Raw genomic sequence first — 24,530 nt, 5'->3', positions numbered from 1 at the left:
CAGAGGGGGGTTAAAATGAGCCCTTGGAAATCTCTTGTTACGTGGACAGTGGAAGGAAAAAGCTTTTTATCTGTACCCTTTGTCTTTCTCTGCATAATCCAGTGGAGGATCCCACAGTACTTAACAAAACTGTTAGTCTCATAAGTTTCCTGTGAAGAAAACAGACTCGGGATTTAGCTGAGTTTCATCACCCTATTATTAATACACCTATGAAGTTATTTACCCAGGATTACCGGGAAGGGAGCACAGACTTTTGGATCCTGCCTTTATTCTGCACATATTCATGTGAACAAACAGCAGGGATGTGACAAAGCCTTCTTACAGATCCAGCTGATGCAGCCAAGAGAGTAATATAAATATGTTAATAATAAAGGCTCATATATTATCTGAAGGAACAGTTTCAATAATTTATGGTGTGATCTTTTTCCAAAAGAAGTCTGTATGTCCTCATGAATGAGGCTGATTACAAGAGGGATGATAATGTTAACATTATGATCATACATTCTGAATGTTAAAGCTGCTGTGGGTAATAAGTGGCTAGTTTACTGAACACTTTTTGTCATTTCTTGGCAATTTTAGATGGCAGTAAAGGCATTCTGATTACTTGTCATGATTATTATCTGTCATCCTGATTATTTGTCCCTTTCTGTGATGGAAGCAAGTTTCTTGGAAAGGGACTGTGTGAAGGAAAGAAGGCTCTGACGCAGTGGTAAGTGACATGCAATAGCTGGGATTGCTAACAGCCGCAATATATCCTGTAACCCAAACCAGCCAGTTCTGACTCTGCCCTGTGATACTTTGCAACTCTAATGCCAATTAAATAGCTCCAGAGTGCTTTTCTAAACTTATGTGTAAGCTTTTGTCACCTTCTCACTGTTGTCATTTCCTCACAGCTCCATCTCAGCTATTCCATTTGCTCCCAGGCTTTAGCAAGGAGGAGTGCAGTCACTCAGCTGTCTCCCTCCAAACTGCAAGTCGTGCATTATGTCGGTAATCCAAAACCAGAGAGGCCCCCACACTCTGGGCAGCAGGAGAACAATGTCTCTTTTCACATGGCTCAATCCTCTACCTCCTCTTCCTTCTTAAAGGAGTACATCTCTGTCTTTTACAGCCGTGCACCTCCAAAATATGCATAGCCTGGTGTGAACTGAGGCAGAAGTGTCTCCTTGAGAAACCCCACCTCTGAAAGGCTCATGAGCCTTCCCACTTCCACCCACAGTCCCGTTACAACACTTTACAGGCTAAAACTCATGGACGACAGTGACATGGCTTATCCATGCCTTAGTGCTCAGCAAAACATCCAGAAAAAAAAAAAAGAGGTAGCAACGTGACGTGTCCCTATCCCGATGGGACAAGGGTAGGAATGAGTTACAGATGACCACAGTCAAACAGACCCTTTGTGATCCATACAGGGCAGCACCAGGGTAGCAGGAGGCCGCCCATCCGCTTCCTCAGGAATCCCAGTGCTTCTGCGGTGACTCAGGTGCAACTCATACAGCTCCAACGCAACCTCTACCATGGGTGCCGTGCTCGGGGTGTGCTCGCTGGCCAGCTGGGTGAGTAGGGCAGCGGGGGCTGCCGCATCGCTTTCCTGGCGCATCCCCCGCCTTCCCGGGAGCTGCCCGGAGCCCCCGCAGGGGGGCCGGCTCGAGACCGGGGTCTCTCTACCCGCCCGCGGGCTGTGGGTAGAGGCTCGTCCCGCCGGCGCCGGGGGCCCCTGGGAGCGGAGCGGCGGAGGCTCTGTTTGTCCCGCTCCTGCCCTAGGGGCGCGGGGCCCGCTTGACCGGGAGGCGGGCGGCCGGGGCTTGCCCTTGCGAGGCCGTGTGGGTGCCGCGGGACGCTACCGCCCCTTGCAGCCAGGCGGCGGGTGGGGAACCGAGCGCGGGTGATCAGTTCATGGGTGTTCTCAGGCCGAACGTCAGTCAGAAACGTGGATTAAACGGTTTATGTGCGCAGGGAGTGGTGTTTCTACGTGGAGTTGGGGTGTTTTCCTGCCTCCGTGCCGTGGAACGGCCCGTGCGGGGGGAGCGCCCTCACTGTGCCTGTCTGTGCCCTGCAGATTCCCTGCCTGTGCAGCGGTGCCTCGTGTTTGCTGTGCAGATGTTGCCCCAACAGCAAGAATTCAACAGTGACGCGGCTTATCTATGCCTTTCTCTTGCTCCTGAGCACTACTCTTGCCTGCATTATGCTGGCACCAGGAATGGAAGAGCAGCTGAAAAAGGTATGGAGGGGAAAACACCCAAATGTGCCTTATCTCTTGAGATAAGAGACTGTGTACTGAATGGCTTCTGCCTGAAGTAGTAAATTTGGTGAATGTACATTTTTAAGAACATGCCTGGTCTCTGAAATATGACCAGATTTGGAGATTGACAGTCATTTATCAGGGGCCTGGTGCTTTGGTTTCTTAATCTTCCTGGATGCTTTTAGTGGTGATATGGGGAAAGAAACACAATAACAGGGTCTGTGCAGGCCAGCTGAGCACAAGGTCTCTTGTTATCAAGTCTCCCAGAAGACAGCTGACTGAAAGACTTAGCTCTTAGAGTGCTTAAAGGATGTAATTGCAAATGCAGATGTAAATTCACAACTGAATGTGTCTTTGCTCAGATACCTGGATTTTGTGATGAGGGACTTCACACGCACATACCGCACCTGGATGGCTTTGTCAGCTGTGATGTGTTTGTTGGCTACAGAGCTGTCTATCGAATCAGCTTTGCCATGGCAGTGTTCTTCTTTCTCCTCTCTCTGCTCATGATAGAAGTGAAAACAAGTAATGATCCAAGAGCCTCGATACACAATGGGTATGTGTGTGAGCCAGTCGCTTGGTCTGGCTTGTTTCTTCTCTCAAGTTTTGTTGCTGAACACAGAGTCAAATGTTTATGTGTACATTGACAGCCTTGTTTCTTTTGAGCTGAATAGAGAGTAACACTCTAGTCTCCTTAAAAAGCTTCCTATTTATATAACATAATCAATGTACTGATAATCCTCTAAAGTTGGATCACCAAAAGCGAGATGCTCTGGACACTCCTCTGTATTTACACAGAGATGTTGGATTTCAGCTAGTTTCTGTTGCCATCTTTGTGCTGAATCTAGTGCTCATTGGGTCAGTGCAACTCAGCAGGCTACCAGAAACTGGATTCTGATTGGATGGCCCTTCTTTCTCCTCATGATCTTCTCTCTTAGATCTCCCTTTTCCCTTCTCCAAGCAGAACAGTGCAGAGTTAGCCTTCCTGCTTGTGAGGGTGAGCTGATAACTCAGTGTTTGCTGGGGCAGGGGAACCTCTTTCAGCAAAGCTTTCCAGCCAGTCATTTCCCAGCCTGTCCTGTTGCACGGGGCTTTCCTGTGCAGGTGTTTGTATTTAGGTGTTTGTCTCTGTATTTGCCTGTGCTGAACTCTGAGGTGTCTGTCAGTCTGTGTCTCCAATGTATTGACAGTTGCTTCACCCTCTCCCCCGACTGGTGAACAACTTTATCTGTAATCCCACTGAACACAACTTTTTTTCTCTACGTTTCTGTTAGACGCCCACCTATGTACAGCAAGCTGCTTGCAGATCATGCAAAACACTACTATTGTATGCAGAGCAAGACCAGTATTTTCAGTTTGTATCTTCTTTTAAAGGTTCTGGTTCTTCAAAATAGCTGCCATTGTGGCTATCATGGTTGGAGCATTTTACATTCCTGAAGGGCCATTCACAAGAGGTACAGTTAATACATCTTCACAGAATTCTGTTTAATAAACTCAAACTGTTTCACCGACTTACAATTTATACTTGCAATAATTAAAGTTACCTTGGAGAAGACACATTGTGACCTACTTCTTGGTTCATCCAGTATTACGGTGACCAACTGAAGTTATGGCTATAAGGAATCTGTTTTCAAGTGCATAGGTGTTGGGTATTGACAATTTAATCCATGACACAATCACTACTGGGCTGAGCCTTCTGGTGTTAGTTAGATTAAAGGCAGCTCAGAACACTGAGCAGTGCTAAATACTTCCCTAGAGTCTTTGAAATATCTGTGCAAGAAACTTTTACTGTCTGGCCACATCACAGGAACCTGAAGGGGTTGTTGACCCACAGAGAAATGCAGCATGATGGCACTATATACACAAAGATGTCTTGTGTAGATCTTGTGTTCATTCTGAAAACATGTTGGGCTGAACATCCCCATGCTCAGCCTGACAAGCACAGGCTGCATTCTTGAATAGCTGGGACTCCTTATGTGCTGTGGCAGCATGGAGGCCAGAGTGATTAACAGCATCTGCATTTCTAAACATAGTTTCAGATTTTTTCTGTATTTGTCTGCAATATAATTAGGAGCTTTTTAAATTTTATTATATTTTTTAATTGGGGTAGCATGCAAGTGATGAAAGCTAACCCTGTTTTTCATGTTCCCTTTACTAGCTTGGTTTGTTATTGGTATCTGTGGAGCCGCTGCCTTCATTCTTATCCAGTTGGTGCTTCTCGTGGACTTTGCTCACTCCTGGAATGAGAGCTGGGTTGCAAGAATGGATGAGGGAAATCCTAAATGTTGGTATGCAGGTAGGACTCTTAACCTGTAAAAGACTTGTTTCTGCTGGCCACTATTCTGCAGAGTATCGCTTACTAGTTTGCAGACATACCTAGCATTACACTTTGCAGTCTTCTTGAATCACTCTTCTAAACATTTGGAATGAATAGCTGCAGCACTGCCTTTTTCTCATTAAATAAGATGCAAAATGTTTTAGGCTTGTGATTAGCAGATCCAACAGTCAAACAACACTTGCCTAGTTTGCAATGTGAGTGCAGAGCTGGTAGCCTGGATCTCTTCAACTCTAATTTTGCTTTGCTACCTCCCCTCCTAAGGTCCTCAGGAGCCCAGTTATATCCATGACTGGCTGCAGTACAAGACAGAGCGTGCCTCAGTGCACACTCCCAAGCTGACTGCTAAATGACTGAAAGTACTGATTGTTGTTACTCTTTGCTCATAGCGACAGTATTTTGTAGCTTCTTGTAAAGAAATAGCAGAATAGAAATGAAAATGGGTAACCTCTAGCATAAAGCAGGGAATTCAGGGCTTCTAAATAGACTGTGAGAAGTGTGTAAAAAGCACTCTTATTTGACACCATGGCTTGACATCAGTTAAACCAATTAAACTGCCACTGAAAGGCAGGTCTTATTCTCCTGGTGGCAGTGTTGGCTTTCCTCTGAGCTGCACTGCTTCGTGAGCCAACACAGAAATCTAGCAGTACCCAACAAAAATGCATTCTGCTAGTATAGTTTTTTGAACCAGACTTCCACATGAGGAGTAGGGACTGTCTCATTACAGTGGCAGCTGGTCATTAAATCACCTTAGATGTACTGTTAAATTATGTGGGTATTGTAACAGTTGTTTTTTTTTTTTTCCCCTTCCAGCTCTGCTGTCCTGTACAAGCTTGTTCTACGCCTTGTCTCTGGTTTTTATTGTTCTCTTCTATATTTTCTACACAAAGCCAGATGGCTGCACTGAGAACAAGTTCTTCATAAGCATTAATATGATCCTGTGCATAGCTGTCTCCATTGTTTCTGTCCTTCCAAAAGTACAGGTATTATTTTTCTCTGTTACTTTCTTCTGACATAGAAGGCAGGGAAGCAAGAAGGATGTAATACCAATTCAGTCAGATTTAAGAACTTTAAAATTTGGTTATCATCATAGCTATGCTAGCTAGGAACATTTGGGGAAAAAAAATGTAGCTCCAAGACCAAGGCATTATGAAGTGATGTGTTTCCTGAAGATAGGCTGTTTGGGCTAACATTGTTTTGAGCTTCGTTTCCATGTGGGGGACTGCTAGCATGGTTTTAGTGGTGAAGGTTCTGGCAGAACAGAGAAACCTGTTAGGGAAAAGCAAAACAAATTGGGAATTTATTGGCTAAATATTGTGGCTTTGAAATTATGGGTAGGTGTGATTAATGAGAGGAAGTTTGCATGATACTTGATTCTGAACTGGCAGTGCTTAAACAAAACACGTGCTAGATTCCTATCTACAAAACTATGGGGCAAGTTGGGATTAAGTCAGTGAGAAGCCGTAACTGAGGCTTGGGCACAGAACTGGGTTTGGTTTGCTATTCCTTCCATGGTTGGGTTGCTCACTGCATAAATTGTATTACTTGTAAGGTATTGGTTTTTTTTCCCCCAATCTTTTGAACATGAAACAAAGCCCAGTGCATATCTAAAAAATAAAGGTTCTCATGCTAGTAACTGTTGGCAGTAGGGTAAAACTGTTCAACTATAGGTAAAACTTGCCCTTTTGACCTTGGCTTGCTATTTTGTCTTTGAACAGGAACATCAGCCTCACTCTGGCCTCCTCCAGTCCTCTGTTATCACACTCTACACCATGTATCTCACTTGGTCAGCCATGTCCAATGAGCCTGGTAAGCAACGGACTGAGCTGAATAACACGCTTTAGTGTGAAAGCAGAAGCTGTTGAAGTGGCTCATAGTTAGTTCAGATCACTGTGTGGGGATTGCTGATCTGTCTGGATAACATCTAGTGAGGAAGTAAAGCATCAGATTGCCTCTTTCCAGAACTAAACTGGGGCATGTGATGGTAACAAAACCAGTGTCAGGGCATTCTCATTTTATTTATTACACCCTTGCCTAGCTCACAGGAAGGAAAAATATTCCATGCCATTGCTGCCTCTGCGGAATTAAAGAGATCAGCAGCTAAAGCGAATGACAAAATGCAGGCTTACCTGTCATCTTTTCTCAGCTAAATGCTGGCAGAGCTCATCTCTCTCTAATCTGCCTTGAAAACCTTTTCAGAACGAAGCTGTAACCCAAGTTTGCTGAACATCATTACCCAGATAGCTACACCCACCATTGGTCCAGCAAATACTACTGTTGTACCTGCTACTCCAGCTCCGCCCAAGTCCCTACAGTGGTGGGATGCCCAGAGCATTGTTGGATTGATTATCTTTGTCCTTTGCCTCTTATATTCCAGGTGGGTTCTGCACTGCTATCAAATGATAAGCCATTGGGATTTGTCTGACTTTTTCAGTTTGAATCAGGGTCTAGTGAAAAATGTACCTGTGTTTATTCATATCCAGCTGCTGTCTCAGGCTTGAGCCCAAATACGGCTGCTAAAGCTGTGTTCTGTTCTGTGGATGTGCTACAAGACCTGGACTAGGAACACTGTTTAATTAGGTTAACAAAAGCTTGGATGAAAACAGGTCTCTTTGAGGAGCTTCCTGTGTTTGCAGATGGATTTAAAAAACGTTAATTTGCTTGTCCCAGACACTCATTGTGATCTGTTGCTTGTTTTATTAGCAAACATGCCAACTGGAAAAGGAGTTTTTAACCATGTCTGCCTTTGGGTACATTGCAGCATTCGTACCTCCAGTAACAGCCAGGTGAACAAGCTGACACTGTCTGGGAGTGACAGTGCCATTCTGGAGGAGACTGTGGGAACAGGCAGCGGGGCTGCAGAGGAAGGAGAAGTGCGCCGTGTCATGGATAATGAGAAGGATGGTGTTCAGTACAGCTACAGCTTCTTCCACCTGATGCTGTTTCTTGCCTCTCTTTACATTATGATGACACTCACCAACTGGTACAGGTAAGAGCAAGACAGAAAGCAATGGGCTGAATGTACCAGGCACTGTTTCTAGTTGGATAGGAGACTCCCACCAAGCAGGTTAAAGTGCTGTCTGCATCGGACTTGTGTCTTCTCAATTGTTTTGTTGCTGATTTAAGATATAAAAAGGCAAAATCAGCAGCTGCGGACCTAGTGGACTGTTTCACAGCTGCAAGGGCAGAAAGTGTGGTTACTGTCCTTCAGATAGGCAAGCAGCAGAAAAGAGACTTGTGACATTGGTTTAAAGTAGCCTTCCAGGAAGCTTATCAGAGTCCAGTGTAATGTTACTGGCTCATCACTCTGGGAAAGATGTGCAGGGACAGCCATACGTGCTACTTAGAGATACGGTTTCCTACATTTGTTTGGAGCACTTGGACATACCCAACTGCACCAACATCCAATTTTAAGCTGCTGCTGCAGCTTCAAACTACTTTCCCCAGGACTGTCTTATTACTCAAATTAACAAATGCACTTGCAACCACCAGGAGTCTGTTGCATAGCTCTCCCATATTTCGTAGAATCACAGACTGGTTTGGGTTGGAAGGGACATTAAAGCTCACTCAGTTCCACCTCCCAGCTACCCCCAGGGGACACCTTCCACTAGCCCAGGTTGTTCCAAGCCTTGCCCAGTGTGGCCTTGAATACTGCCAGGGATTGGGCAGCCACAGCTTCTCTGGGCAACCCATGCCAGTATCAATTTCTTTTAAGAGTAGCACATCAATATACACAAGCAGGTTAATTTTGAAAACTGGGTACCAAGAACAACAGGCCTAGGAAGGAAGGAAGAAAGAAATTGCTGGTTTAGTTGTCTCACCACTCTCCCACAAAGGTTCTTGCATTGGAGTGTCTTGACTGACTGTCCTAACTTCAGATTCTTATGAGAGGTAGTAAGGAATAATGGCAGGTGCCTTATCTATCTATTAATTGACTTTACTTTTTAGCCCCGATGCAGATTTTAAAACAATGACAAGTAAGTGGCCAGCCGTGTGGATGAAGATAACCTCCAGCTGGGTTTGTCTCGTCCTCTATCTCTGGACTCTAGTGGCTCCTCTTGTCCTCACTAATAGGGACTTCAGTTAAATGGTTGAAGCTTATTAAAGTGGGGATTTTTATGCTGAAGGCCAAAATGTTCATGTACTGCTTTAGTTATATGGTCTACGTTACTGTTGCTTATGTTGGTATTAATATGCAGGTGGATAGAAAGTTACATATTGCCTAATGCTTGATGCAGGATCAAAATTAGTATCAGTTATCTATTTTAACCTTCAGTCATGGTTATCTTATTACAGCTTTTTTAAAATTCACTATAGCTCTCCTGTCAAAGCATAAAAAGTATCTGTTCTGTCCAATAGCCACAACCTTTCTATTGAAGTAACATTTAGGTAAAATACAAAGTAATATATTTTAAAGAACAATTATACTCAGCATAATGCACTAATACACCAGCGCTTCAGTTCCTGGAAGTGTAAGCTATGCTGCTTGATTTCTACATTCCACTGTAAAAGTTGACTGAAATTATACTTGCCTTCCTGTGTTGTGGCAAAAACAACCCCTTATTCCTCACCAAAAGAACAGAACTTTGAGGTTAAAAAAATGTTAACTCTAATTTCTTTTAAGACCAAACTTGCCTTTTGTAAGAGGCAACTTCTATGGTAAGTTCTTTTTCAGTATCTTTGCCAAATATTGAGTGGTAAGTGTATGACTAGTTTAAACAACTTTGATTATGGTGGAAAAATAGAGCTTCAAATTGATTTTATTTGTCTAATATGCTTATAAAAATAATGTATGTGAAATGATTATTATGGGCACTACAGCATTTGCACTGTAAACTTCTTTGAATAAAGTGGACTAACTACTGATACTGTCCCAGCTCTGTTGAGCAGCATTACGAAGCAGCAGTTATCTCCAATGCAAAATACTATATACAGTGATTAAAATGCTAATAGCTGCTGCAGTAGCCACTTCAATGTGACTGGATGTTTTCACCATGCAGCAAATAGTAAGTCATAATTTATTTCTTTTGAAACAAATAGTATCTTCCATGTGATTCTCAATGTCAAATCCTGTCACTTAGACTTTGCTCAGGTATAGTTTACAAGTTAAATTTAGTTCTGCAGTAGAAAGGAACACCTTTCTGTATAAAACCGTAGCAATTACAGTTGATTGCAACTGTGTGTTTAGCGTGGAACCAAGTATTTGTTGCTATTGGCTTCTATGATAAAATACCCCAACATGACACAAGACAAACACATTTAAAATATCAAATTAGCAGCTGTTAACAACGTGTTTAATCACCCAGTCATGCATCAGAAAAGTACATGGGTTTGACCACTCCATTTTATAAAATGCAATATAAAAATAAATTTTGTCAAAATAAGATGTACACTTAAACCACCCAACACCTCTAGGCCTACATACAACAGAAGGCAAAAGTATTAGTTTGAATAACACTATGATTAACTCATGCCAAAATGAGATTTAACAAAAACAATACTTCACCAAGTTCCTGCACCTCAGGGTTTGTAACACCCATTTGCAAGAGTATAAATTCAAGTACTTTTATGTACAGAACGCAGCTACCTTTTGTCCTACTCAATGCCAAAAGCCATGGCTGCCCAGTGCAGTTCAAGTATCTTACCTTATGTGTTGGATTTGGCAGGCATGGCTTATGGACTGCGCAAGGCATATAACCTCTGGGAACAAAGTTAGTTCAAGTGGGAAAAAGAACGGATCTGGTTTAGTGCTGTAAACAAAAAGAAACCAAAGTCCCCCAGCCTGTAAGCTTCTCCTATCTATTCTCTTAAATTGTTTTATTTTCCAAATGCTGATATGAGTCATTTTGGGAACAAACTGATTTCTTCGCTAGTAAGTGCTCAAGCTCAAAGAACATTCTCAGCTCAGTAGTCAGGCGCATGTAAGACAGAGCTGTGCTTTCTGCAAGACAAGCAAAGCACTGGTTAGGAACCTAAAAATGGGTTAGTGATAGAGCTCAATGAGACTGCAACTCAGCATCTGAGTTTTAAAGCCAAGAAAGAGCAAATTAGAAGTAACAGTTAGATGCTTGATAAAGATAAGCCTGGCCTAGTTTAAGCATCCTGACATCAGCAGTTCAGCAGACGGCTTTAACAAAAGTTCTGGAGGCACAAGACCAGCTATTTTCAGCATTTATAATGTAGCCTTATCTATTATGTTTAAATAATATGCTGTATTATTAGTTTCTCTGTGAGCAGAGGAGAAAAGGGCAGGGAGAGATGGATCTAATTCGCCTACTATTTAAGGCATGCAAGAGAATATAAAAGACTGAAAAAGGGTGTAGAAGTTCCTTAGCGTTCTGCTGACCACAGCTAGGTTGTTTTCTTTTTGAAGGACATTAAAATGAAATTTGAATAGTCAGCCTCCCTCTCTGGTAGTTCTATGAGGGGATCAGAGTAGCTGTTCCTATAGGTTAGCTATTAGTCAAAATGCCACCACTTCAAACCCTGCAGCACAATTAAGGAAAGTGTATCAAATACCAGTCAAGCCTTCACCTCTAGGGAAAATGGTTCTTCCTGTTTTTGTTCTTAATTGTACATAGTGGCTGGAATTAAGAGGCACTAAACACCACTCTCTCTATGTTCTGACAGTTAAACAATGTGGGCAGTCACTTGCCTGTCTTAAGTCCTGGTGCTATGTGCTACTGTCTTGCTAGGGTGGCACAAAGAACTGAATTAATCTCTGCAAAACATGCAGCGTGTTCTGGTCAGAGATGAGGAAATGGCTAGCAGTACTCTGACCTTACTTTGAACGGTGATATTGGGTTTTGTTTGGTTTTCCCCATACTAAAGGTAATAGTTGTCAAAAGAGGAGTAGAATTGGCTTATAAAGCTAGCAAAAATCGGATGTTTTTCATCTCTTCCCACTCGTCACTTGAACTGTTTCAGGTTAAGAGTTCCCTGATCCCACAAATTCTGACCGCCATACAGAAAAAAAGCTTCATGGTCTACCCCTTTTCAAAACCCAATCTCCTTTTACAATGCTTGGATGAAAAGTATGGCATTTGCTTGTCCCTAGTTCCAGAATCAGGTCTGCTGCCAGATCAGGAAGTCATTACAGTGGTAGAGGAGTCTCTTTTTGGCAGTGCAATTGTGCTGCAGGGAGACTGAGAGGAAGACAGACATTCAAAACAGAGATTGGCACTTTGAAAAATGAATGTCTGATGCTTTAGTTTTCTGTTTACAGAAACAACTGGTACCTGTAATGACACTTGGCACTAAATAAGGATTTCAGCCAGAGAAAGTGGTCTCAAAGTAAGTCTCCAGTTAGAAGGGATGTTCTTTTTTCGCCAGATATTGAACTACTTTACCTTGACGTAACAAGCTGTGCTTTCCTGGCCCTAGTGAGGTTTTCCATCCACACTATTACAGTGCAGAAAAACGTGTGCAAAGAGTGTGCTAAGAGTTAAGTTCTAATTCAAGACCATTAAACAGACTGAACTTGAGGAGTGGGAACAGCTTATTTAGACATAGGTATCTTACCCTGATTTGAGAGCGGAGTCTTAGTTCTGTCTCTAGACAAAGACCTAGAGGCGCAGGCATACACGCTACAGGTAAATACTGTAGAGATGATTAAAGTTTAACTTCGTACAGGAATGGGACAACCAAAGACAAAAGAGATCAACAAAGTTGAAAACAAAGTTGTAACAGTCCACAGAAGAGCCAACAAGCACAGTGAACAAAATGCTACAGTACCAGGAAATTTAAGAATGTGCTTTCAAACAGCCTGTCTGCATTTGGTTTTGCAGACTTAAATCCTGCCCAAGGTAACAAGCTAAAGAAGCACCTTGCTGTCATACATAAGTATTGCCTTCTATACATCATATACCAACTGCTACAAAGCATCCTTAAAATTCCATGTACGAGTTACTTACCCAACTCATCACAACCAGCTGAAGAAAAGAACAACTGACAGTGTGGGAAGGTGGGTGACATAGCTGTTTCTTATCTGGTATTGAACCTCATTATTTGAAGCTGTTAACCTAATCAAAAGCCATAGTACTTGATCTGAAAAGCTTCCCGTTTTCTGAAAATGAAGACTGCTTCTGTTTATAACAGGCTTTGGTATAGATGTTGTACTATTTGATCCTCCAGGTATAGTTTTTCCTACTGTGAGGGAGTTTCAGAGATGATCTCCAGGCTGATATTCCTGGGTAGGAAAGTTTTGCTCTGTATTAATTTAAGATAAATATCCATTGAGATATTTCAGAAATACCAGCTCACAGTCTGAACCAAGTGATAAAGGACAGGTCAAATTAGACTTTTATGGTTTTAAGCAATCTTCACTGACAGAACTACATTTTGCAGGGTTCAAAAGCAGTTTTTTTGTCTTGGATTACTGGTGTTTGCGAAAGGGGAAGGGAACAGATGGTCACAGCTAGTAAATCATTGCCACTTTTCACCTGTGTGGGGAGGGGACAAGAAGCTGTCAAGCTTACCATCCTGTAATATTAGGTTTTTTTTTCCTTTATCAATAGAATAGGCCAGTTTGCATCATTCACATGGAGGTTGATGAGCCTTAATATTCTACGGAACTGGTGCTCTTTGCCTTTGTCCTCCCTGAACTTTGCCCTGCCCCCACTGTGCACTCTTCAGCTTCCTTTGGTTCTACAGTGTAAAGTGCCTTTGTGATCTGTCACTAAACTGCAGGTTTAGGGGTAAGGCAGAGTTCACAGCATCACCTATCAGAACAGATCTTAACTGTGCTGGAAACCTTCCCTTACTGGTTTTTTAGTAACAGTAATAGAGCTGAGGCTTCATGCCTCGCAGAGAATCATCACATTGCTTTTCATCAGCATCCCCACTCCCTAGCATGTCATGGGGAGAGCTGTCACACGGGAGAACCAGCTCTGAGAAATCGTGCTGAAAGTCCTCTTCAGAGGCCAGCAGCAGCTCATTCCATGCAGAGGTGTCCAGCTTCCCTGAAGTACCACCATACTCTTCAGGAAGGATCACTGGTGGAATATTTTGATGAAGGGAATTCAGATCACAGCCATGAAGAAAAAACTGAAGAAAGCAGAAGATAGCTGTAATAGTGCGTATGAAACTTTTTCCAGCAAATTACTGAAACAGACAACTAACAAGCTTATTTTGAGTTAAAAAAGCAAGTTTTAGAAGTGATGTCCTCATAAGCAAGTGGCAGCATACAAGAGTGGACAGGTGCAGTTAGACATAATAGTGTTGAAATCCAAGTCTAGTGCAGCTTAAATCCCCCCAAGACACTTAACAATTGCCAGTCCGTGCCAGGGTTCCAAATTCAGCTTGTCACTAGCTTTCTTCCTGGGATTAGAAATACTTATGCTTGTGGGGAAAAAGCATCATCCTACATCCAGTCCAGTCGAGAGACTATTCTTGCCATGCAGGATGCTTCCATAAGGAAGAAGAGCACGGCAGGTGCAGCACAGCTTTTCTGTGGCACCGCCTCATAAACGAAGAGTTATTGCCAAAATAATCCAACCCTAGGGGTGAAATTAATGTCTTGGATACATACCATGTGTATTAAAGCTCCGTATTAATACTATGCCAATATTAAATTCCTCAAAGCTCCTCTCTTGTGAAGAATTTTCCCAACAGGCATATTTTAGGAATTAAAGCAGAAAAGACCAGTTACATCAAGTAAGCAGCACCAACATGTTTCTAGCCATGAAGTTTTTCAATATGTTTTACTGCACTGGACAAGCAAGGAACTTTCAAACATAATGTTAAAATGACAAAGATCCTTACCCGGTTTGCTAGCTTTTCCTTCAGAAAAGGCTTGATGATTGCAAAAATGCCTTTGAATATGCGAGGTTCATTTATTATGTTAACAGCTTTTATTCGAATGGGGAATCCATCCTGAAGGGTAAAGAATAATGTTATAATGCAGTATATAAGACATTTGCCATATTCCTGTTTTTAAAACCTCCTGAGACTGACTGCCAGCACAACCCACTGGCTCCCAAACTTTCAGAGGTACCACCATAAACCAATACAGCAACAGAAATGTACCTTGTAATAGAGAATAGTTTTAGGATGCGATCTGAGAGCATAAAGTCAAGAGACAAGAAAACCTTGCATTGAGAAATGTATTGCTGTCAGTAAATCCTGATTTCTGATGTTGTTTTTCATCTCCCCTGGCAAAGACACTTAGGTGATTACTGCATTCCCAACCCTGATAAGGGGATGCAGTTAGGAAGCGATGACCCTGGCTTCCGAGGAGTGTGCCTACACTCACACCCAGAGCAGGCTGATTCAGTGTGTCCAGCTACAAGATTTAGTACCCAAGGTACTCTAAAATGTTTTTCTACATAAGGAAAAAATCTGGTACCACTACTTTTCTGCCATTCCAACTGTTCTGTCATGCTAACTGCAAAGACAAACAGGCTCTGCTGCCAACAGAACACAGTGTCTCTTCCACAAGGCAGTTTAAAACAAGTTAGTTTTAGTTACAGAATTTCTGCTGGACAAATACAATTGCAGAAACATTTTTCTGAGGCAAAAACTCAAGATAAGCAATTAAGTTCTCATGCCACAGTGAAGTTTTTCTCCCTTGTAACCAGCTCTGCATATACAAAGCAAGCAGTCAGTGTTTGGAGTGAAAAGCAGGCAACATGCACTGCAGGAGAGTTTTTCTCCTTATGAAAGTCAGTAAATTAGCTAATCTTCACAAGATACGCAGCTCAGCAAGGTTGATGCAACATGTTTATATATCACCTATACCTTTATGTCCTTCACCACGTTCAGCTTTTGTTTAGAGAACAGCTTCCACTTACAACAGCAGGACACCCATTACTTCATTTGTACAAATTAAATACAGGCTCAGACAGTTAAATGACACATTAGGATCATAATTTAAAGGAGTTCTTATATAGGCATTCATAAACTCACTAGTTTCCATAACCTTCCCTGATTCCCCTTATCCTTCCTTATCCCCCTCAGATAGAGCAAAGATTGTAACCATCTCAGGCCAGAATCAAAGTAATGAGGGAATTAACCCATTCAAGAGAAGTTTTCCTCATCTCACTCCTCCAGGTAGTATGGCAGAACATCAAGTAAAATCATCAGACCTCCTTGCCACTTTGGCCAGGTTACTCCTCGCTCCTTTCACCTTCCTACTTTGTACAACTCCACTTGTGTTACACCCATTCTCCAACTTGTTCTCATCATTTTCCTTCCCAACATCTATTTGAGACCTTTTATTCCTATCTCTTTCTCTGACCCTTAGGCTGAAAAAGCCTCTCTTCCTTCAGGAAGCAGATGGAAATCTACCTCAAATCATACCCACTCAAAAGTCCTCTCTGCCAGAATCTTTGCAGCCGTTCTTGAACTTGCACTTGCCCAGTGGTCAGCTCCATCTCGCTGACAGGAGCTATTTAAATAACAAGCCATTCCTTGGCATTTAAGCAAAGCAGTGTCTTCTCTCTAGCTGTAAGTGCTCTCCCTTTTCCTTACCACAACCTAGCAGAACTGCTTTTTCCTGTTCCAATTCAAAGTTTACGTTTCTAATGCATATTTAGTGTTAGGGATGTAGAAGTCAAAAAAGGGCAAGTGAGGTAAGTTGGCAAGGGTGTTAGAAACTGATTGGGCAGAGACATGTTTTAACTCTGCTAGTAAAAGCCAAGCTCCTTAAGTTGCTGGTGACAGTCAAGAACTCTAGACACAGAAGCAGTCATTTACAATGCACAACCTCATTTTCCCACCAGTTCAGGTCTTACCTGAAGAATTCCAATCACCTTTTTGGCTACAAAAGGACCAAAATGAGACGCCTTAGATAAGCTGACTCCTTTGTAGTCTGCCAGGATTACAATTCCATTCACCTGGGTCTCTTCGGACTGAATGAGTTTTTCTAATGTTAAGTATATGGCACGAATGTTCTCAGTAATCGGGTAATTACTGGGTGTCCATCTGTCTGAGGTTACAAGACATGGATGGTAAGTTGGAGAGTAAATATAAGCTAACAATACACATTCTAAAACCTGATTTTCCATTTTCCTGGACTCTTAAATATTTAACCATTAACAGGCACAGTCTTAGTTCAGAGCAGCCCTTCTCAACCAAGAGATAAATGGCAACTCATGTTTACTTCAGGGAGCGAAGGCAACGGTTTTAAGAACCCCATTGTCCACCTAGCACAGCTTATTAGAAGCAGTTTCAGCTCAGAAAGCAAGCAGGTTAATGGAAAAGAGGAGAACGGATGAAGACAAATTTACAGCAAGCCTGGCAGGAGCCAGAGTACATGGAAAACTGATTGTTTACACAGGAGTCAAAGCCACAGACTCTCTCCACTTACTGTCACACGAATTACAAGGTTCTAGTAGCAGGCCAGCAATTTCAGTTTGAGTTACTACATTAATTTCTCTTGAATCGCTTAATATTTCATCAACCCACCTCCCTGCATTTTCATTTTGACACAACTGCAGTTACTGCTGACACAGGAAAAGGAACCAGCGTAACAGTGGCTAATGACAAACGTGTCCCTTCACAAGTTAGCTTTTCAGATTTCAGAGAACCATTGTACTCTGTCTAAATAACCACTATTCACAGCAGAGCAGGGAACGCATTTTTGGGCCAGACACACCTTGAAGATGGAGAACAAAGACATTCATGCATTTCGGTACCTGGGCGGATGCAGACGATGTGCCGTCCCTCAGGGTCCAGCCGAGGCAGCACAGTGACAAAGCCTGACTCGAGGACAGGCTTTATTGCAGATGGCTTCAAGTTATTGAAGACCTCAGGCCAGCTCCTCCTGCAGGTGTGGTAGTTCACCAGAAGCTGAAGAGCTCGATCGTAATCAAACTTCCTGGCTCTGAGGAACCTTAGCAAAAAAGCATCGTCCAGGCAGGTCCCCAGGGAGGGATAGTCTTTGCACACCATATCTCGGAGCGCCTGCACATCACGGAGCCTCCATTCAGGTTTCTCCTGGAGCTCTTCCCGGGCTTTGGTAATGAGATCAGGAGACAACGTGCAAACATACTTTGGCCGATCTGGCACGAACTCGCTGTCTGATGGAGACCCCGCTGATGGACTCGTCCTGGTGCAGTCGCTGTCTCCTGACATAATGTAGCAGGAATCTGTCAAGAACCAAGCGCTACAAATGACAAACAATCTCACGGACTAAGGAACTTATTTATTATTTACGTATTTATTATATCCTGTATCCCTCCCTCTCCTGGCTGAAGAGAAGGCCCTTCCAAGAACCGGTACTACAGCCAAAAGCACAGTTTAGACATTTAAATCCTCTTCCTAGGATTAGAAAGCACAGGTTTCTCTAATGTCTTTATCCTGAATAGCAAGTAGAGAACTACTTCAGATGAAACCTAACCAAATAAATGAAAATTAAAATACAGCATTTAATTTGCCTTAACATTTATTTCCTGTGTGCAATTGGAAACTAAAGCATCCCGGATAGGCAGGATTCTCACAGCTGGTCAAACGACAGCCTCTTGTGAGAAGCCCTCACAGCTGACCCCAGCCAGCCAGGAGATTTCATTAACTCCTCTGCGAATAAGTGCACTGATCACCGTGTTCTGCCGCTGTGAACGCTTGAGCCATTCGCGAGGAGCAGAATTTGGGACCTCACAGACTGGATGCGCAGGTACGAAAATGACAGACTCTTACCCCAGCACCGCGTGGGCATTAAGGCAGGCTCAACCTAGTTATCGTTTGCTGCCGGTATTTCTGAGCTGGGACGCGAATGCCCAAATCCAGTAGCAAATGGAAAGAGATGAATGAACACTTACAGAACGTCAGGACTGGCACAATTCTTAGGGCTCCTTTCCAACCGCGCTGATTCCGTGCCCCGAGCCCCCGGCCCCTGACAGCCGCAGCGGAGCCCCACGCTCGGAGGCCCTCGCAGCCGCTCCGCTCCCTCCACCCCCCGTCCCTCCCGCGGACCTCCCGGCCCCGCCGTACCGGAGCGCTCCCGCGCAGCCGCGCCGTGCCCAGGCAGCGGCGCCCCGGATCTACGGCGGCCGCAGGGAAGTGACGCAAGGCTGCGTACGGCGGGGGCGGTGCTGGGCCCTGGCGCCGTGTGAGCGGTGGTGGTCGCGGCTGCCGGCGCCGTGAGGCTTGGGGCCGAAGGTGCAGGGGCTCCCCCGCCTCCGGTGTATGCGCGGTGCAGCGGGGGGAGCGCCGGGACCGCTCCGTGTGGGGTGCGTGTGTGTGTGTGTCACCTCATCTGCTTGTATAGCGCCCTTCGTTAAAGCAGCCGTGATGAGCCGCCGGGCACCGCTGTGTCCTTATGTGTGTGAGAGCTCTGTCTGTACGAACCCCCCTTGGAGTTGATGTTTGGGAGCGGCAGCGCTCGCGTGGTGACCGGGCACGTCCGCAGGGTCTGCCCCTGCCAGAGCGGGGCCTCCCGACAGGAGAGGGTGTCCCGCGCGGCGTGGGTGAAGAACAGGGAAGCTGCGGCTGCCCCATCGCTGGCAGTGCTCGAGGCCAGGTTGGACGCGGCTTGGAGCAAGCTGATCTAGTGGAAGGTGTCCCTGGCCGTGGTGGGGCTTGGAGCTGGATGGGGTTTACGACCCGTTCCAAAGCATTCTACGGCGCTGTGACTCCTCCCTTGTCCGTGGCCAAGCCGGTATCTGAGACAGCAGCGAGCTCCGGGGCTGTGAGCCGAGAAGGGCAGCCTGGATGGGACCACAGCACCGTCTGCGGGCCCTGGAGCATCTCCCCGGCGAGCCGAGAGGCAGAGCAGTTGTGGCATTAGCTGGGCAGAGCTAGGGGAGCCTCAGATCAGGGTCCAGGCAAGTGCAGCCGATGGGAGCAGGGCCCAAGAGATGTGCTGGTGTAGCCTGAATTCCAATGGCATCAGAGGGACTAAATGGTGTTGAAGGGAGGATTTCTGTGGTTTGGGTGGGGGGTTTTGGGACTGTTGTTTGGTTTGGTGTTTGAGAGGCCAGAAAGCCATATCCCGCAGGAGTTCACAGGGTGATGCCTGACCTCTCTGCATGGAATTTATAATAACATTAAAAAAAGATTTTTATTGCCACGCTTGCTGCATTAAAAAAGGTTCAACAGAGCTACGGAGAGGGGGGAACGACACACGTTTAACCCCATTGATTTAGATTTTGATTGCAAAATGGGCCCGGCATCCTGCTGGGGACGGTGCCTAGCGAGCTCAGTGGGCTCTGCTGTTTTCTCGTGGCTGTAATCCTTTTCAGCCAGGAGAGGGAGCCAAAGACAGTTGGACAAAGGACGGGATTCCCGGGCGCTGGCAGAGGAAACGAGGCCCTTCTGCAGCAGCTGAGGTTCTGCTTTATTTTTGTTCCAAGGTTTCATCCTTCTAAAGTGGAAAATATTTCAGGGGCACCATGGAAACAAACTGAGTGTGCCAGAGGTGTTTACCAGCAGGGAGGCCTCTCAGACAAGGGGAGTACATTGATTCATCCCCATGCTGATGTTCCAGTCTAACCCTGTTTTGGGCACAGCCAGTTCAGAGCTGGATGCAGCCTGGCCAGCTGGTGCCATAGGCTGGGACCAGTTTGGAGCTGTGTGAATTAGACCTGTTTGTGATGTTGCTCCGTGTCCTTCCCAGTAGATGGTGGAATAAACAATGTTGGAAGAGACCTTAGAAGGACAAGAGACCTTACATTGCTCCTGTTTCCATTTACGCAGCTTCTGGGCATAGACACTTGTGGCACAAGCATGGGAAAAGCAGGCAGGTGGGACCCAGAGTCCCAGGGTAGAGGTAAGAGCCTGAAATTGGCAGCTGCAGGCACAGTTTGGAGAGAGTGAGAAGGTGTGTGTGAGGAGATGGGTCTGTGGCCACTGAAGGGATGAAGGAGGTTTCTGGGTGCGCCTGAACCAGTTAATTGCTGAAATTAGCATTGAGGCAGAGCTGATCTAAGAGGCTTCGAAACACCCAACAGCTGGGAAACATTGGAGCTGCAAACAGGAATTTGTGCTACAGGCTGCAAAATCAGGTTGGAATTTGCACCCCTCAGACAAGGGAGGAAAATTGAGCAGGGAGGTGGCAGTTCCAGACCTGACCGGTTAATAGCTGCTGCAGCAGGGTGTTAGAAGTAAGCAGGGATGTTTGAAAGGAGTGACGTGTGAAGGAAGCTCTGCTTTGGGGAACAGGAGATGCAGAAAACAAGCAAGAACCAGTTGCAATCATATTGAGAGATATGAAAAAGGATATTAAAGTAAGAGCAAGAGCCTTAGGCAGGTAGGGAGAGAATAAGGAAGGAAAGTAGCAGTGAGAATTCTGCATAGTGAAGAGGGGCTGGGGGTGAAACATGATTTGAGGATGGGTTCCCAAATGAAGTAACTACCTTACCTCAGTTTTCCTTATGTACGGAATATTGAACTCAAGGAGAGTGATGGGTGGTGGATGGTGATGGTGAGGGGTTCAGTCCAGGTTGTAGGGGGAATTGTAAAGTATTGGCACATGAGACCACAGGAACAGTAGCAAGAGGTTTTATAATTTACTCTATCTGGTGCTGGCATCCTGTGTCTAGGAACCAGTAAAGGCAGAACCAGTCTATAAGGAAGTAAAAGCTAAACTGAAAACAAACATCACATCCAGGCACTGACAGTCCTCCACTAGCTGGAGAGTTGTGTCCTTACCCATGGCTGCAGGAGGGAGGATGACGCACTGCAGCACATGCATGAAACCCTTCCCAGCCAAGAGGAGGTGAGCCAATTCGTCAGCTCCAAATCTACAGTATTTGCAGGAGCCTCTGTCAGGAGCTGTGCTGCCTGACCTTGGGAGCCACACCTGGAGCCCCATGTGGAATCCAGCCCTTCTCATGTCTCCTATCACATGTGGTTCATACCTTTCTCAGCTCTGCTCCTGGGTGCTCCCGCGCCCTGCCGTTGCGTTATAAATGAGTGGCTGTTGGTGTTGGTTGATATTTAATGAAGTCTATGTGATACCCTTCACTCATTTACTTATCCGAACAGTTTTAATACCCAGCCTGGGAAAGTTATCTTGGCTTGTTTAAGCTTTTCCACCATTAGCAATAAACATTTTACAGTCTTGGCAAGCTGAGGCTGAAAAGAGAGCATGACTTCAAACAGCATTGCTCACAGAGAAGGCTTTAAACTGATATTAAATCACTAAACTGTGCAAACATAACAGTCCTGTAATAAAGATAATCTATGTGTAGGGGGGCTCTGGTCCTTTGAGTGCAGGTGGAACCTCTGCGCTTCATAAATTACACAACCCTTTTGGGCAGCTCGGCATCAGAGCAGAGTCCCATGGTGCTCTCCAGGAAATCATCCTCAGTTGAGGTTGCAAGCACAGGAGAGGACAGGAAAAGGTTTCATTGTGTTTTGTGGTGCCCTGGTGCACTGGAAGGAAAGCAGCTCTGTGTTTGGATGGCTCCCTGGCAGGATTAGCCCTGCCAGGATGCTGTGAAGGTGCTGCTCAGGGACTTGAGTTACTTGTGATAGCTGCAGTGATGCTGAGTGTGTTAGAGCAGTAAAAGCACTGGGGTTTGCTCCTGCAGGAATCTGCTTGGTAAATGGTATAGGATGCTTTCCAGGGGAAGAATGAGGGAAGCGCTTCTGCTCCCTGGGTTGGACTGAGTACTTTTGCTCTTGGGGCTTTCAACCTGGTGTCTATCACAAGCCCTTCTATCAGTGGGAAGGAGTGAAGCAGGGTTGTGTGTTGGAGTAACCCCTAAGCAATATCTCAGGACTTACACAGCCTTGGGGTGAAGGAATGCAGCTGTGAAGAGAGGAGCTACATGCAGAAAATAGTAGGATTTCAGTGGAAATACAAGAGCTTGCAATGCTGGATCTGAGTCCTCTGCTGCCTCCATGGACGTGCAGCACAGCAGGTCTCTGGTGTGCTCTCCCAGGTGAGAAGATGCCACTTTAATCCCACACTTAAAGGTAATTTTAAGAGAGGACTAAAAACCACCCAGAGTGAGGATCCAAATGGCTGTCCCTCATCTGTGTTCAGAAGTGCTGTAGTCCAGAGACAGGGATTCTGGGTCTTACACTGAGGTTTCTCTTTGCTTATTCTGCCTCAGGCGCTTCCCATTTTAGCTGGTGCATGAGCTGGGGACCTCCATTTCTGTTTAGGTGGACCTGTAAGGCTTTGTATCCTCTGCAGATCAGCTCTAAGTGGATCCTAGGGTATGTGTGAACCAGTGTGCTCCATGTCAATGGTTCATGGTAATACTGACCCATCAGCAGGATTAATTACTGGGTGGTTTTAAGGCACAGTGAGCTTTTGGGGAGTTCTGAAGAGGAACAGAGAAGTGTATTGTTGAGTTACTTTATTGTAATGATTTTCCCGGTCAGTGAGGGGGAACACGCCGTGTTCCATCCAGTGCTAATGCCTGGCTTGGCAGCTGCAGTGAGGAATTCCTGTCTTACTCACAGTGCTTTCTGCTGCGGGTGTCTATCCAGGCAGCTCTTGCACTGTTCATCATACCCATAACAGTTTCTGGGAGGAGGTGGGGAATGGTGACAACTTCCCAGACCCAGAGTTGCCTGGTGTGGGGTCCCCCAGGCTCAGAAGGGCTCTTCTGAGATAGGGGAGTCACAAGGGAGTGCAGGTCCCAGCCAGGCAGAGCTGCCAGGCAGGAGGGACTGAAATGGAGCGCAGCCCCCAGAGCCTAGTGGTCCAGGGCTTGAACAGGGAGCGCTCTGTTGACCCCAGCAGTGTTTTTTGTCTTACACAGGCCACTAAACTGAAGGACGTGACTGCAGTCTTGTTTGTGCCAAGCTCTCCTGCTCACCCCACACCTAACAAAGCTGACACTATATTGCCAGTTTTATTGGCCTGGCTGGCAATTTTTCTGGTGCTAGGGTGTGTTTATGATTATCAGGGTCACACCTCGATTAGGAATGGGGAGAGGGATTTTAAACATACCCACACCTTACCCTTCCTCCTCCAGGCTCTCTGAATGGAAGGGGGTTGTGCAGCGTGCGTGGCCTGAACTCCCCAATTGGTTGGTGATATTTGCACTCAGCCTTGAGGGAACTGGCCAGCCTGGCACACAGAATTGCCTGGCTCAGCAGTGCCACGTTGCTGAGCCATGCCTGCTGCCTCTTGTTGTTCATGACTATCTGTGCCTCTGTGTGCACTTGCAAGTTTAATAGCAGCAATAGTTGCCTTTGTCAGAGATGATATGCAGGCCATAAAATTCATTCTCTATTCTTTATTTTTCTCTCCCACTGAGATATGGAGACTGCGGAAAAGACTCCAAAGCCCTGTGGCTGCTTCAGATGAAAGGTTATATAAAGGATATGGAAAGAATGTATTTCGTAGTGGCCAGAGGACCTAAAAAATACCACTTTCACAGATCTTTGCTTGGACATCATAAAAAGATTTCGCAGCTGGAGATGCTGCTCTCCAGGATATCATCCTTAGTCTAGGTTACAGGCACAGAAGAGGACAAGAAAAAGCTCCTGTGTCCAAAACCAACGTAAGGAAGTTGTGTCTTAAAGGCTGTCCTTACAGCAGCCATATCCTCTGACATGGGACATTGTGTCTGGGCTCCAGGAAGCCCAGTAGAATAAAAGACAGCCCACAGGTGGCAAGACCAGTGTCTTAGGGTGATTCCTGGATGGAGTGACACAAGAGGTGAGGGTTGGGATCGAGGATGCCACCTAAGGATAAGGATGTCTCTGGGACAGTTTGTGGGTTTTATTCCAAGTGATCTGAATCCAGCAATAAGAAATCTTCTGTAGGGACTGCACTGATTTAAGATTAACCAGGTAAAGGGCAGCCTTGATAGAGCAGTTCCTGGGAAGGAATCCAGGAGAATTTATTGTTTCAAAGGTTTGATATTACATATGTGGAGTTTTTAGGCCATATACCCAGGTAAAACCAATCATGGGTAACAGGGTTCTGGTGGCAGGCAGAGGAGCCCTGGGTTTTATCCCACGTTAAGGAGAAGGAACTAACTCCTTTTCCTTCTCTTGACTGGACTAACCACTCAGTAGCTGTGTGTGCTGAGATAATGCATGTCCTGC

General features: G+C 45.1%; 3 protein-coding genes across 3 annotated transcripts in view; 2 read left to right on the top strand and 1 right to left on the bottom strand.

Moving 5' to 3' along the window:
- Positions 1-24,530, top strand: part of ADA (adenosine deaminase) — a 201,190-nt gene that overhangs the window by 50,855 nt on the left and 125,805 nt on the right. The window lies entirely within an intron of this gene.
- Positions 1,511-9,443, top strand: SERINC3 (serine incorporator 3). The gene is made up of 10 exons (XM_057432115.1): positions 1,511-1,556; positions 2,060-2,221; positions 2,605-2,798; positions 3,617-3,696; positions 4,401-4,538; positions 5,391-5,560; positions 6,296-6,386; positions 6,777-6,954; positions 7,339-7,566; positions 8,526-9,443. The coding sequence occupies exons 1-10, from the start codon at positions 1,518-1,520 to the stop codon at positions 8,662-8,664; spliced, it is 1,419 nt and encodes a 472-aa protein (XP_057288098.1). The 5' UTR covers positions 1,511-1,517; the 3' UTR covers positions 8,665-9,443.
- Positions 11,784-18,554, bottom strand: TTPAL (alpha tocopherol transfer protein like). The gene is made up of 5 exons (XM_057432121.1): positions 18,507-18,554; positions 17,213-17,665; positions 16,310-16,503; positions 14,340-14,450; positions 11,784-13,622 (listed from the first exon to the last, which is right to left on the bottom strand). Exons 2-5 carry the CDS (start codon positions 17,649-17,651, stop codon positions 13,347-13,349), a joined length of 1,020 nt encoding a protein of 339 aa, XP_057288104.1. The 5' UTR covers positions 17,652-17,665; positions 18,507-18,554; the 3' UTR covers positions 11,784-13,346.

Source organism: Pezoporus wallicus, unplaced genomic scaffold (assembly GCF_028554395.1).
Source record: "Pezoporus wallicus isolate ANWC-B61680 ecotype Strahan unplaced genomic scaffold, APGP_CSIRO_Pwel_v1 contig_10810, whole genome shotgun sequence".
Classification (NCBI taxonomy): Eukaryota; Metazoa; Chordata; class Aves; order Psittaciformes; family Psittacidae; genus Pezoporus; species Pezoporus wallicus.
Note: the sequence above shows the minus strand (reverse complement) of the source record. Positions and strands in the feature narration are given on the sequence as shown.